At 36.4% G+C, this 16,291-nt stretch overlaps 2 protein-coding genes across 2 annotated transcripts; one reads left to right on the plus strand and one right to left on the minus strand.

Annotated features, from left to right (window-relative positions):
- The first annotated feature begins 3,622 nt into the window (after positions 1-3,622).
- On the plus strand, positions 3,623-11,885 carry psmc6 (proteasome 26S subunit, ATPase 6). Its single transcript, XM_084433138.1, has 14 exons — positions 3,623-3,822; positions 4,213-4,292; positions 4,395-4,434; positions 4,518-4,570; positions 5,481-5,548; positions 5,703-5,817; positions 6,832-6,919; positions 7,044-7,105; positions 7,216-7,339; positions 7,424-7,485; positions 9,207-9,327; positions 9,414-9,494; positions 9,600-9,671; positions 11,411-11,885. The coding sequence occupies exons 1-14, from the start codon at positions 3,660-3,662 to the stop codon at positions 11,527-11,529; spliced, it is 1,248 nt and encodes a 415-aa protein (XP_084289264.1). The 5' UTR covers positions 3,623-3,659; the 3' UTR covers positions 11,530-11,885.
- A 52-nt stretch (positions 11,886-11,937) lies between these two features.
- cgrrf1 (cell growth regulator with ring finger domain 1) lies at positions 11,938-15,816 on the minus strand. The gene is made up of 6 exons (XM_084433139.1): positions 15,525-15,816; positions 15,210-15,346; positions 14,945-15,122; positions 13,423-13,570; positions 13,235-13,342; positions 11,938-12,531 (listed from the first exon to the last, which is right to left on the minus strand). Exons 1-6 carry the CDS (start codon positions 15,626-15,628, stop codon positions 12,205-12,207), a joined length of 1,002 nt encoding a protein of 333 aa, XP_084289265.1. The 5' UTR covers positions 15,629-15,816; the 3' UTR covers positions 11,938-12,204.
- Between the last annotated feature and the right edge of the window lie 475 nt (positions 15,817-16,291).

Genomic DNA, 16,291 nt, shown 5'->3' on the forward strand with positions numbered 1-16,291 from the left:
TGTTATACATTTCTGTGAAGCAGCTTTGAAACAGTGTGCATTGTGAAAAACACTATACAAAAACAATTGATTTGACTTGACCAAGCCCTTTGTTACAGAATAAAAGAATAATTTTAAAAGTCCTATGGACTATAACAATGTATCCATCAGAGAAGACCTACCAAATTATACATGCTTATGTATGGTTATGCCATGTGATTTGTGGAGGATAATAACTTATGAAAACAGATGAAATTGAAAGCATTCATGCTTATTCCTCAAACTGTGGTGTAAAAGATGTAAAAGGAAAAATGTTCTTAAGATAGCTTTTACTTTCAGTATTGCATGTGACTGATAATTAGGGCTGGGTACCGAGTTCGATACTTTTTAGGTACCGACCGAATTGCCTCGATACTATCGAGTATCGAAAAATGACTTGTTGTTCGGTACCAGATTTCGATACCTAAGGGGTTAACTCGTCAACGTCAGTGCTCAAACAAATACATGAAATGCACAACGACACACCTAAAGTCGCTCATGCACATACACGCAAACTCTACACACACGAGACGCTGCGGAAATCTCCGCGCACATACTCATATGAGAGGCAAACTCGCGCACATACTCAATGAGACGCGAGCACACAAAAACTCTCCACGCACATACTCCTATGAGACGCGAGCGCGCTCGCACACACACAATACCCTAAAGATGTGGATAAGTCGATCAAAAGTGTGGCTACATTTCTCCAGGCTCGATGCCAACAGCGAACATCTGACCTTGACAGTGCACGGAGTAAACATAAGAGCAGAAAGTTGTTCCGTCTTCGACTGGAGTACCTTGTCGATCAGTCTGACAGTGTTTATATTACAATAATGACCTACTGAATGTACACTGCCGTTCAAAAAATTGTTGGTTAGTCAGAATTGTTTTTCAGTAAGGATGCATTAAAGTGATCAAAAATGACCCTAAAACGTGTAATGTTACAAAGGATTTCTGTTTCAAATAAATGCTGTTCTTTTGAATTTTTTATTCATCAAAGAATCATGAAAAAAATGTATCATAGTTTCCAAAATATTAAGCAGCAAACTGTTTTCATATTTCTGAAGGATCACGTGACACTGAAGTAATGGTTTTGAAAATTTAGCTTTGACATCACATGAATAAATTACATTTTGAAATATATTCAAATAAGATTTTAAATTGTAATACTATTTCACAATGTTACAAGTTTTACTGTATTTTTGATCAAACAAATTCAGCTTTGGTGAGGATGAACTCAAAAAAAAAAAAAAAATCCTTTGTGCACTGGCTAAGGAGCATGAATAAAACCAAAGTTTTTCTGAGGTAATGTATTATGTAATCTTGTGTAAAATGGATTTCATAAAATGGGTATCGAAAAAAGTATCGTTCAGGAACCGGTATCGAAATCAAGGTATCGGTATTGGTATCAAAATTTTTGGAACGATACCCAGCCCTACTGATAATAGATAGCCACAGTCCCAATGCCAAATCTGTTCTTTATAAAGGTTCAAGTAACAAAACATATAGGGTAAAAAGGTTATATATTTTCATTTTTATATTATTTTCTAATTTAATGGTTCCAAAAATGAGATCACAGCAATTTATCGATTGCGGTTTAGAGTAAAGGGCGGGACTTGATTTTTTCAGTCGAGAATTGATTGGATGGTTGTGGTTTGCTATTGGTTGATCTCATGTGAGTGACAGGTTGTCCCGCCCTCATGCCAGTAAACACATCATCAGAGAAGAAAAAAGTGTACGCTGCAAAAGGGAGGCTATTTTGATTAAATACCATGAGGGCACATGAATTTAAAAAAAAAGATGTGTAAGAATAATGTTTTTATTTATAATAAATAGCCCTACTGCAATATTCCATAAAAATGAGAATTGTGAATACTGATTTCATGGTCACTTTTAACCTTTTCATGAATTATGATAAACTCAGTCAGGATTTTTTCCCTATGTGTTTTTATTATACTTATTTAATGTTTTTTTTTACATATTTTTCAAAGATATTTTCATCTTGAGTGGACAGCATGCGTTTATGGGTTAAAGTGAAGAGATACTGTATTAAACATAATACAGTAGTAACACAGCAATATTGTGTGTATTTAACAAACCAATCAATAAAATGATTTAAATCATGTGTAAACTATAACATATATAGGCTACAAAAAAATATAAATGCGAAATATTGCAAAGGCAAGTTGAACTTCGCGTATCTTTGATATCAGAACATGAGGACGAGATTCCATCAGAGATCTCTACAGCCTGTCAAGGTACATCTGTGGAAACCCAACTCAGATGCTCCCTCCAGTGTACCAGAGTATGGAGATTTACAATTCTGATTATGTTCAAGATGGACACATTTCTAACATAGCTAGAAAACCTAGGGATCAGGTGTTTTCATTCTCATCTGAAATTAACAGTGTTGGGGGTAAACACATTACAAGTAACATGCATAACACAATCAGATTACTTTTTTGATGTTAAGAGAAAAGTAATGCGTTAAAAGTAACGTGCATTACGTAATCATATTTTTTATGTTTGAGTAATGTATTACGAGTAACACGCATTACATAATCAGATTACTTTTTGATTCAACAAGTAATTCATTACAATTAATGTGCATTTTGTAATCAGATTACTTTTTGAACTAACGAGTAAAGTAATGCATTACAAGTAATGTGCATTTTGAAATCAGATTACTTTTTGATCTAATGAGTGAAGTAATGCACTACAAGCAACATGCATTACGTAATCAGATTACTTTTGATGTTACGAGTAAAGTAATGCAATAAAAGTAATGTGCATTATACATAATCAGATTACTTTTTTGATGTAATGAGTAAAGTAATGCATTACAAGTCTCAAACATTATGTAATCAGATTACTTTTTTGATGTCAATGCAAATTACATTCTAATAACAAATACGTTTATTTACAGTCAAACAAAGTTACTGCAGATTATATTTTCAAAAACAACAGTCACAGTAATAATATGAATTGTAGCTGAAATGATGCATGAGGTCCACTATAGTAGACAGATGATTAATCAGAATTTGGTCCCAATCTAAAATCAATAGGCCTACTTGGAAAATTTTACTGTGATATGACTCAGACTCATATATTGCTTGATTATTTTTTACCTGCAAGAGTATCCTAGAAGGAATGGGTGGATATTCTGGAGCAACTTGGCATTTCTGACCTGCCATTGGCCATCTTGGTTTGAAGGGGAAAAATGGCTACACACAATGGCTTGCAACTTGATGACAATTTATAGGATGATGCACCAGGGTTCACTGTAGATGTTGATGTGCAACTATGCCATCAAAACCCATGCAACTGCAAGAAAATGCTTTTTGAAAAGCTGTCCACTGTAGTGACCTCTATGCATAAAAGGGTTAAAGGTTATAATTCACACCGCACAGTCAACAAACAAGTTGGCTGTTGGATTTAGAATTTTATGAAAAATAACTACCATGTTCACACTGTCCTCAACAGACACTGACAAACGAGAACATGGCCAGTCGAGTGAAAACAAATCCCAACCAACACCAACAGACGCCGATAATAGACGCCAATGATCTTACAAAACAAACGTGTTTGTTTGTGTTTGTCCGTGCGCGAGCGCTCTGTTCCTCCAGTAGGGGGCGGTAATGCGCGTCACATGCTTTTGCCAACCGCTGATTTTAAACAGCACGAAGAAGAAGCGACAGAGCGGAGCGGCAGTGAACATGGCGGATACCAGGGAGAAAGGTTTACAAGACTACAGAAAAAAATTACTCGAGCATAAAGAGATTGACGGGCGCCTGAAAGAGTGTGAGTAAGATGTCTTTCTGTCCACGCCCGACTGTTATTTACCAGTTTGACACCGTCTACGGTTGTTGTTTGTTTTAATTCGACAGTCTGTGCTGTAAGTCGCTTTGTCATGCAGTGCTGAAATGAATTAGCTGCTAATGGTAACAGCTAAGATTACCGACAGATACCATTCACGTTATTAAATGAATGTACACAGCATGTTTTTAAGCGTTCTTTCTATATTTAATAACCTGTACAATGAAAAATAGTAATTTCTCACTCAGTTATTCTCCTTGAGGAAACACTCACCAATGGACGTTTAGCATCTCTGATACATGAAGAAGATGAAACTTTGATCACATGTTTTACATGTAAATAAACACTTTATGTCGCTTCATTGGCCCGTTTCAGTGAGAGAGCAGCTGAAGGAACTCACTAAACAGTATGAGAAGTCTGAGAATGATCTGAAAGCTTTACAGAGTGTGGGACAGGTAAGGTCGAAGCTAAATCTGCTGCAGTGTTTTATTATACCAACATGAAATGAGCCGGAGATCTGCTTTTCTGATGGCCTGATCAGTTCATTGTCTTTGTAGATTGTTGGTGAGGTGCTGAAACAACTGACCGAGGAGAAATGTAAGTGCAGAACAGCTTTATTCTGGTGTAACTGTTAGTTGATAGTCAGTCTAATATTCCTTAATTTCTTCTTTTTTTTGCAGTTATTGTAAAAGCAACCAATGGCCCACGCTATGTTGTTGGATGTCGCAGACAGGTGATTGTATTGACATTAATGAATCAATTTTTTATTTTTATTTATTTAAATGAAACAGAATTGAACCTTGGTGTGTTTGTGTGTGTGTGTGTGTGTGTATATATATATGGACATGCACACATGTACATTTATGTCTATGTCATTGTGCATTGCATTGCATTCTGGGTAGTGGATGTCATATTTTAGGAACCATTCAGGAGCATACAATGAGGACAACTTACAAATCGCCATAGAAAAACAGCTGTACTTATGTTAATACTTTTTAAATGCAAAATAAACTGACTAATATTTGAATCTCTTACGTACATTCGAGCACTCAGTCGTGCGGCCAAGACACTGCCCATATTCATCACATTTCATACAGAAATCATATGGCTGCCACACACAAGACCAAATTAATTTCTCTAATCTCTTTAATCACATGGCATTCTCTAATGAATCTGTAATACATAGTAAATATATAAGTACAAATTATAAAGCCAATGAACTACTATGCTATGGCAGTTCATAAGACAGTAAGCGTTCACCATTATAATGTTTTAACTGTATAGTATACATTTGAACATCTACCTCCACTATGCCTCTTGTCTCTTCTTGTCTGTGTCTTAAAGTCCCAGACTGCATTGCGTGGCTGACTTCACATTCCTGTTCTCTTTATGAAGTTTACACTCAAGGAGGAAAAAACTCCTGTCCCAAAAATATGCAATTTACTGCAGTTGATAACATTTATATAGCCAAAAAGAAAGTTGAAATTATGATAACTTGTAAATCAATGAGCTCTTATAACAGTATAGCAGACTACTTGCATAGTTTTCAATCTATATCTCCCAATAATATGTCTTAGGAAAGATGATATTTAAATGGTCAAAACTCATGTCCTTTATGTTATCTGGTCATGTTGTTGTTTTAGCTGGATAAAAGCAAGCTTAAACCAGGCACTAGAGTGGCTCTGGACATGACTACTCTCACTATCATGAGGTAAGAGGTTCAGTCTCTCTGCTTGTGCTCTTAGCTGCCAGTCTAGTTTCATTTGTGCATATATAAAATAGTATATTTAATATTCAGCTGGTACGTTTTACCAGAACCTGGTTTTCTAAATACTTTTCATTTTTTTTTTATTTTTTTTATAAAGGTATTTGCCTCGGGAGGTGGATCCTCTAGTGTACAACATGTCCCATGAAGATCCTGGCAGCGTTTCTTACTCTGAGATCGGTGGATTGTCAGAGCAGATCCGTGAGCTGAGAGAGGTCAGAAAGACACTGTATCTGTATATCAATATATCAATGTCATCTGATGAAATGTTCACCAAGGCTGCATTTATTTGATCAGTAAAAACAGTGGTATTGTGAATTATTAGTACATTTTAAAATAACTGTTTCTATTTTAATATTTCTTTCAATTTAATTTATTCCTTTGATGGCAAAGCTGAATTTTCAGCATCATTATTCTAGTCTTCAGTGTCACATTGTCCTTCAGAAATCATTCAAATAATATTATACGCTGATTTGCTGCTCGAGAAACATTATTATTATCTTAACAGTTGTGATGTTTCAATTGACATCACAAAAAATATATTTTTATATCATATTATGTTATACATAGTAAATAATGAATAATAGAGTTCAAAAAAACAATTATTTGAATTAGATTTCTTTTTACTAAAGTTTTCACTGGCAATTTTGATTGTTGCTGGACAAAAGTAATAATTTCTTTAAAAACAAAACCAAACATTTGAACTAGGGCTGTGAAAAGATTAATCGCGATTAATCGCATCCAAAATAAAAGTTTGTGTTTACATAATAAATGTGTGTGTACTGTGTATAATTATTTTGTATATATAAATACACACACATGCATGTATTTATTTAAGAAATATTTGCATGTATATATTAACATATAATTTATATCATATATAAATATAAATATTTGTATATATAAACAAATTTTTTTTCTTAAATATGTACATGCAAGTGTGTGTATTTATATATACAAAATAATTATACACAGTACACACACATTTATTATGTAAACACAAACTTTTATTTTGGATGCGATTAATCGCGATTAATCTTTTCACAGCCCTAATTTGAACTAAGCATTTATATTCTATCTTTTTGCTGTCATCTGACCTGAGTTTAAACACTCGTTTGCCTGAATGTAAAACAGTGTTTAAAGGCTGGATCTGTGCATTACAGCGTAAATGCAGCTTTGGACTATACTGAACTTGTTGAACAGTTTTAATAATGGGTTCTCTGTTGTAGGTAATTGAGCTTCCTCTGACCAATCCTGAGCTGTTCCAGAGAGTGGGCATCATCCCTCCCAAGGGCTGCCTCCTGTACGGACCTCCAGGTCAGTCACCCTGTTATGGTTTGGTGGACACTTACTTGTTATTGAGTTAGTTATTGTGATGTGCAAATATGAAACCAATGTGGTGTTTTCACAAAAATATTTTATTTATTTGAATTTTTTAAAGGCACTGGAAAGACCCTTCTTGCCAGAGCTGTGGCCAGTCAGCTGGACTGCAACTTCCTGAAGGTATGTTAGTTTAGATGCAGTAAATTAACTATTTAGTTGGAGTTTAACTTGGCACAAGTCAACTGTTATGGTTGAGGTCATAGTGTTGAATAAAACATGTTGTTTATCAGGTCGTGTCCAGCTCCATTGTTGACAAGTACATTGGTGAGAGCGCCAGACTCATCAGAGAGATGTTCAACTATGCCAGAGACCATCAGCCCTGCATTATCTTCATGGACGAGATCGATGCTATTGGTAATGCTCTTCTCCACATCGTATTCAAGCCATGGGAATTGTGCAGTTGTTCTGAATATATATTAACACGCTTTGTTTGTGAAGGTGGACGTCGGTTTTCTGAAGGAACGTCTGCAGATAGAGAGATCCAAAGGACACTTATGGAGGTATCAAAATTTGTCAATTGGAATTTTTCTTTTTTTAATGAACTTTTATCTTGTCTATTAATGGCTAATTTAATTGAAGACCTTCCTCAGGGTGTCCGCGGGGTCTTAAAAAGTATTAAAAGTTGATAAATCAATTTAGAGAAAATTAAGGCCCTTAAAAATTTGTAAAAAGTCTTAAATGCCATTTTCCAAGGTATTAAATTGTGTATCATCTTTTCATTATGTATATTTGTCCAAAGAGGTTGTATGCTAAAGTTTGCCTGAATTTAATCATTGCGTCAGTGAAGAGTGGGATTCTGTGTAGTTTATTAATGGAATCCCGCTAAAATGTGACGTCATCTGTTACCGCGCTGACTGACTGACTGACTGCGTGATCGCGCTCATGTGCCTTTACACTTGGTTGAACATCGTTGTTAAACCACTTATCGTACAGAACGTACGTATACACTCAAGTCAGCAAATGGTTATCGTGTTTATATTGTTTCACGTTCATGTTAAGACAAAACTAATACACACATGCTCGAGGAGTGAGAAAACGCGCTGCGCTGACAGACGTTGCAGAGACACAAAGATAACGGTGTGCTGAGCGAAGTTTCTAACAGCACTTTACGTTTTCTGTTCTTAAACCTGTCTCCCTTAACGAAACTTAAAGGAAGCGTATGTCTCAAAATAATTTTATTATCTGATAAGTTATCATCTCGGCTCACTCGGGGTCCAGCTGCTCTTACCTGTCGTGATGCAGTGATGGACAGCTGTCATCTCATTCGACTGGTGTTTGGATTTCATGTGATTTCTCATTGTGGTGGTGATATTATGATAACTCAGTATCATTAATTAATTTAAAAGTAATTCCATTTTGTAATATCATTTAGTAAGATAATTTTCATCCAAGTAATTCCAAACTTCACGAGGCAGACGACGACATCATGTGATCAAATACGATCAACACGCTCCACAGCGCCACCCAGTGCATCTAATTATAACTGCGAGCTAGTGCTTGGATTTATCATGGATTCACAGCATTTACGGCCAGCAAAGCAACGTAGTAAAATTCAAATCGTATTTTATTTTTCGAATAATAATTACAGGTGTAATATTCGTGCACATCCCTAGTACTGACACTCTGTGTTTGAAGGACTTGATCTGGTGCATCAAATGAAACACTCCGTAATCACAGGTAACCTGTCTGACCACTCAGGTGTTTGTCATGAGAAGTGTACCACAAAAGAGCTGTGGTTTGCAGACAGTTATAAGAGTTGATGTTACAAATACATTTTTTTAATATACTGTGTGAATTCAAGGTTTATTTTCCCACTTCCTTAAGTTTTTTTTCAGTTGTTTTGTGTATTGGTCTAATCTGGTGTCTGGTTTCTCTTTCTAATAAACCTTGCATTGGGTTAGTCACTCAGTGAATTATCTTGTGCTTCATTCCCACCCTTCTGAATTATGTTGCATTGATAAGGAGTTATCTCAAACTAAGACGGTTTAGTTGTGCTAACTTACAATCAATATTATAGTAAATGTAAGGTGTCGCCAATGTAACGGTTAAAACTTGAAGTGGCGATGAAGTCTTAAAATGTATGCAAGGGGTCTTAAAAAAGGTCTTAAAGGTATTAAATTAAACTCCATGATTCCTGTATATACGCTGTTCCTGCATATCAAAATGTGCATGACAAAAACCATGTTAATCACATGATTAAATGTTTTTGTCTCTATATCAGCTGTTGAATCAGATGGATGGATTTGATACTCTGCATAGAGTCAAGATGATCATGGCCACTAACCGGCCGGACACTTTAGACCCTGCGCTACTGCGTCCTGGCCGACTGGACAGAAAGATCCGTACGTTTGTGTTTCAGTATCCTCCCTCTTTACACATTCAGTGATTGTACTTGGAAACTTGTAACTTTTCTTTCCCCACCGTACAGACATTGAGTTGCCCAATGAACAGGCTCGACTGGACATTCTGAAGATCCACTCTGGGCCCATCACCAAGCATGGAGATATAGGTGTGCCTCCATGACTTTCCGGTGTCTTTTTTTTTTACAGCTGTGACACTTTTTCTTTGGGAGTATTTACTTTTCCTCTCTCATCACATTTCCTTTTGTCTTCAGATTATGAAGCCATTGTCAAGCTTTCAGACGGTTTCAATGGAGCAGATCTGAGGAATGTGTGCACTGAAGCTGGTAGGAAACATCACATTGAAAAGTGCAAATCAAAGATTTTGTTTTAAAGAAAAATGAACTGTATTTGCCATGCTCTAGCATGTATATACAAAATAAGGAGGAGACAAAATCCAGTCATATTTGGGAACAGGAAAGATCTGGTGATTTAAAAAAAAAAAAAAAAGTGCACCATGCTAATATAATTAGAGCTGCAATGAACAATTATTTTTGTAGTTTACATGGAGACGATAATGGTATCATATTCAAAAACTTGTACTTTGAAACCCGTTTAAACGCCGTTGTTGTGTAAATAAATGGCCAAAATGCACAAGTTTTCTTTTTTTTATTGTCGTATAAATGCCTCCATATATATCTTTTTTTTTTGGGCCCAATGTTGCCCTCCAAACAATAGGGCTTTTCACTGTGCTTAACCCAGGGTTATCGTCATTCTAAACCCCACTTTTAACCGTTTTAATTTAATAGCGGGTTTGCATCGCTTTTACCCGGGGTTATGAAACCCAGGGTCAGTACCCAAAAAAAAAAAAGTCAAATGGTGATCGAAGATGTGAGTACTAGATTGAAGAGGAGAGAGTTTAATTATTACCTTTGATAGTCAGAAAAGTCTATTCTGGATAAACTTTTACAGGACAGTCTGCAATATATAATTCAAGGATGCCAAATGCTAGAGCCTTTATGAAAACAATTTGCGTGTGGCCGTTGTCCAATCAGTGACGACGCAAATATGTACAGTGTGAAACGTCATCTGATGAAAACTCAGAATTATTTGTTAACTCTGGGTAAATCATGAGCAATGTGAAGCAAGATAACCCAGGATTCTGTTTACCCGGTTATAGAATGACCCAGGGTTAACTATTTATTACATATTATCCATTATAAGTGTGAAAATCCCTAATGTCTAAATCGAAGGCTATACAAAAGGGTTGTATGTATCTATGTTGACTGTAATTTATGGGTGAAATAGGTTAAAATATAAACGTTACATTCTAAAGCCCACCGTAATAAAGAAAAACAAAAGCACCAACTAAATGCCTGAAGTCTGTGAAGTTTAAAGGTGCAGTATAAGAATGACAACTAGTGGTCGAAATCGGCAGTCAAATTGAAAATATCGGAGATCGTTGTTTCTCCCTCCATCTGCTCCACAGACTCGACGTCGCTCACTCGAGTTGCCAGTTTGAGCACACACAACAGGAACGAGCACAACGGACAATGAAAATTGTCAAATTGGCAACGTGCAGCATCACAGACCAAAATAATAACAAACATTCCAGCCTGGAAACGCACATTTCAAAGTAAAATAACTGGCTGTAGAAGTGTTTTTCAGATAAACGAGTATGTAAAATTAGCATGTTCCCTAAATATCTGCGAGTGAAAAAGTTACATACAGCACCTTTAACATTAGCTTTCTTGACTTTCTAGCATTCACTGAGAAACTGTTTAATGCAAGTTATGCGCTGGGGAAAATGTGTAAAACGCTAGAGCACCTGATAGGGCAAGCTGTGTTAAATGCTTGCGAGTTTGAAGCAATCTTGTTTATGACAACTTGGGTCATGCACTTCTGCAGCAGCAGCTCAGTCTGTGCCCTCAGATTCTTTTGTCCATAGAAATGTGGACCAAAAAAAATTAAACCATTTTGAATTTTATGTTGCTTGTTAACTTTTGTTTAACAGCTGTTAGTGGAGAGGTGAACTTTTGATTGAGTCTCTCCAGTGTATGACCTCCTCCTCCGTTTTGTCCCACAGGTATGTTTGCCATTCGTGCCGACCATGATTATGTGACTCAGGAGGATTTCATGAAAGCTGTGAGGAAGGTGGCAGACTCCAAGAAGCTGGAGTCCAAACTGGACTACAAACCTGTATAAAACCACATTTTTTTGTGCAAAGTATAAACGTGAGGGGTTAGCGGGATATCAATACTGTCCATGGACACAACACTTTTTTTTTTTTTGTTAAAGTTACTGCAATAGATTTTGTGTCAACATTTGAAAACATTTCCATTGCTACCATCAAGTGACTTCAGTTGTTCAGTTATTGCATTGTTTAACCCCAATTTAATACAAATCTTTACCTGTTGGCCGAGTATGTAGACCTGAAAAATGATACGGCTCTTTATAATTCTGTGTGATCAGTTATATAAAATGTGTGCCTGGCCTGCTTCCTTCAACATCATTAAAGTCAATGATAAAAGAAAGAAATAATAAAATATACTCCCATGGTTTTTCCACAGTATCGCTGTACCTCAATCTCCATAAGAAAAACTCCACAATGAGTCATTCTGAATCATGTATTTGTTAGTTCAACCAATATATTGGAAAAATAAATAAATATCCTATTCAACTTAAAATCTCTATATTAAACACATTTTACAAGCACATCCAACTTCAAAAGCCTAAAATTGAAATAATTCTAGAAGTGTCCATATGTGGGGTTAAAGGTCAGCTGCCTGCATCTCTTAACCTTGAAGATGCTACAATGTTTCCTTTTCAGGTTTAGCCTTTCCAGCAAAGGCTTGCCTTTAATACTGACTTTAAATGGGTTTAGTCCTCCTCTTCAATATCATGACCTGGTCGGTTTAACAGCGCAAAGGATTCAAGGACAAAAGCTCTGCAGATCGGACAGTGCTGGAAGCGGCACACGCAGCCGTCACACACGCACGCATGTCGGCATGGCAGAAGCACTCTGTTTGTCGGTGCATTTTGACACACCACACAGTCCTTGCCTTGAGTATCAGGCCACTCCCCCTCTGAATCAGACTCCTCCCCCTTTGCACATGGCGTTTCAGGTTGCGGCTCCGCATCTTGAGTGCTAGTCGAAGGCTCTGTGGATCCAGACAAGTTGCTGTTGTCTGCTGACATGAAGAGAGGCTGTGAAGAAAGGAAAAAGTTTTAACCACACGAGACAAAATTAACGCTCGCTAACTTAATTAACGGCACTGTGCCATTTTGCTTCAGGGACGCTAGGTGATGAAGGTTAAATGTGATCAAAATGAGCATACAAAACATGACTGCACCAAGAACAGTAAAAAAAAAAAAGAGATAAAATGTTGTACATAAACTACTAGTCAAAAATTTTGGATCGGTAAGATTTTTAATGTTTTTAAAAGAAGTCTCTTCTGTTCACCAAGGCTGCATTTATTTGATTAAAAATACAAAAAACAATAACAACAGTAATATTGTGAAATATTATTACAATTTAAAATAGCTGTTTTATATGTGAATATATTGTAAAATGTAATTTATTCCTGTGATCAAAAGATTCTATTTAAAAAAAAAAGCTTTTCTTTTAAACTTTCTATTCATCAAAGAATCCTGAAAAAAATTGATAATAATAATGTTTTTTGAGCATCAAATCTGCATTTTAGAATGATTTCTGAAGGATCATGTGACACTGAAGACTGGAGTAATGATGCTGAAAATTCAGCTCTGATCTGAGGGATAAATTACATTTTAAAATATATTAAAATAGAAAACAGTTATTTTAAATTGGTAAAATATTTAACAATATTATTATTATTATTATATCAAATAAATGTAGCCTTGGTGAGCAGAAGAGACCTCATTTTGATACCTTCAGATCGTAAAAGTTTCCATGCGCCGTGAGAAGATACTGGAACAAGATTCTGGCAGAGAGTCTGTATTTGACATCAGGAACATGGAGGACTGTCACATTGGCCACCTAGAAAACAACAGGCTATTAACAGACTTCACCTGTTCCCATCAAACAAATCTGATAATGAAAGACTCTCAGCTGCTTACGATATTGTAGTCGTCCCTGGTTTCCGTATTGGCCAGTGTCAGCACAGCTACCAAGGGGTATCGGTCCCGGGGGAGCAACCCAAAATCTGTTACTCCGAGATCTGGTGGCATCTGGGTGAAGTATTCGACTTTTTCTTCTTTCTGTATACTTGTATTATGTTAAGGACAAAACGTGCCATTGTGGTCCATCTATGAATTTAAAAAGTGGGAGTGGTGTAAGATCTGTTTGTCACGTCATGTGACTCTTCTTCAGGAAGGCACACTATACAGATGCATCATTAGGCCCTGTCCCAAATGGCACCCTAAACACTTGTGGTCTTCTGTGGAAGCGTGCCATTTGGGACAGGGTCTTACTACAAATTCTAAAACACTTCATTCACATTTCAAATCATACTGCTGCTCTACAAATAATTATCCGTCAGTTTGACTCAATGAGCAGTACAATTTCCTTCATGTTCTATTTTCAGACGTCAGGAGAATAGCGTTAAGCTTGGTATCGTAATGTGACACGGTAACACTTTTCAGTCAATGGATTATTTTCCTCCTGACCATTAATTTATATTCGCTGAATCAGTATGAAAAAATACAACATACACTGCACATTTGTGGTATGCTATCCTGATATTTTCCATGAATAATCACTGTACATCCCTTTTCACTTCTAATCCATAACAGTGTTTACTGGAACGTTTTTTAAAGCAGGTAAATAGAATATAATTATTGTCTGTGAAAATGATGGAAATCACTTTGAAATATCATCACTCAATGTTCCACTTAAAGGGATAGTGCACCCCAAAATTACAATTTTGTCTTCATTTACTCACCCTCATGTTGTTCTAAACCTCTGCTGAACACAAAATAAGATACTTAGAAGAATGTTGGTAATCAAACAGTTGACGGCACCCATTGACTTCCACAGTAGGTCAAAATACTATGGAAGACACTAACATAGTTACTAACATTCTTCAAAATATCTTCTCTTGTGTTCATTTATACATGTTTGGAGCAACATTAGGGTGAGTAAATGATGACAGAATATTCATTTTTGGGCGAACGATCCCTTTAAGTGGAACATTGATGAATCCACTTAAAAGACAATATTTTTTACTAAGGCAACATATGTTTCATGATACAGGCATATATTTCTACAGTGATATTTAACAAGTCCATAATGTTGCTACGGAAATAATTGAGCTAATCATTAAGTAAATCATCATGATGATGATACAGATTTAGGCTAACTAATTTATATGCAGTTATGTGCATTGTTGATCATGATGACATAAGTCTACCCTTAATGTGAGGCAAGTTCTGTCTCTAAAAGTCATTTTTATGTCTTTGATGCAATTTGTTAATTTTTAGTAGATGGCACACACATCCTGAAATAGATTTAGATATTTTCTGTACAGCTCAAGTAAAAAGTGGCACAGCTTACCTCAATTACATATGGATCTGGTGGAAGGACGATGTGGAATGTTATTACAGAGCTATTACTACTATAAGAGTTAAATTAAAAGGATACTTGAAGCTTTGGTGGTGAAGATAGCTTAACTGCAGAGCCTCTTGAAACCGCTCCGGTGTGTCGAGCCGGAGCCCACGCTGGTGACTCTGAAGGGCCGCCTGGAGCGCCGGGACCCCACAGCCCCAGAAACAGCTGAGGACACAGTCTTCAAGACAATACGGCCGCAAGCTCACACCCTCTGACACAACACACACACACACACACACTTATGGACTACGCTTGACTCATTTAAAATGGCTTCAACATTGGGTGAGTTGATTCTCACCAGTTACTGTCCCAGCCGGAGAGTCCATCTCCAAAGCGAAGGGATTGGTCACCTGCACCATCTTCCTCTCAGGCACAGGAATTAAAGATTCAGTCTCATCCGAACTGCGTAAAATGACGGGAACATCAAATCCAAACCTTGACAGGAGATACTAAAGTTAGTGAGACAAAGATTGAGAGTGCAACTTCTGCTTTGAAAGAGGAACTAACTCACTGGAGATGCACAATTCAGACTGAGAGAAATCAACATCACACATAGTTCACCACTTTAACACTGGCCTAAAATGCTCATTTATCCTTATCAACATTGACTTACCAGCCCAACACGGCAGCCACAGTGATGATGAAACATACTGATATAACAGTAATGTAAAAGAGAGGAGAATACTCATACAACATCACTAAAAACTCCGCGGCCATGCTCAAAGTGTTACATTAATACAATGCGATTAAATGCCTGCACGTATAATAAAATCATTAAAAATAATAATAATAATGCGGTTGTCCTGTTCAGGCTGTCACCCAGCAATACTCATCAACGTAAACTTCCGGTTGTGACAGCCGCTACTACGGTGGCCCAGAGGACCAAATCCGCACATGACACCAATACCGTCACGCATTGGGAGGAGCGTTATGAGCGTTACAGCAAGATAGTGAGGGGAAGTCAGATTCATTCTGTGAATCGGCTCTTTCAAACAAATCGTTGCATGGAATCGGTTCAAAACAGATTCAGTTTTTACGTCATCGCGTAATTGCTGCGTCACCTGGAAATGTTTTTTTTTTAATAAACATTAACAGTGCATTAACTTTATATATAGCCTACAGCTTCAAATATTGAACATCATACAATTGTATACAAAAATAAATATACAACAGTGATTTAAAAATCAGAATAAAGGTGTATATAAAATAAAATTCAAATAATTTTATTCAAATATATATATTCAAAATAAATACGTATTCAATATTCAAATAAATACTTAATAGTAAAGTTCACAAACTCACAAAGCTTTATCCAACAGTCTCTATGCTGTCTATGGACAGCCTTACATTCCACAAAACAATGAAGTTGGGCTTTATATT

Source organism: Rutilus rutilus (genome assembly GCF_951802725.1).
Source record: "Rutilus rutilus genome assembly, chromosome: 15".
Lineage (NCBI taxonomy): Eukaryota > Metazoa > Chordata > Actinopteri > Cypriniformes > Leuciscidae > Rutilus > Rutilus rutilus.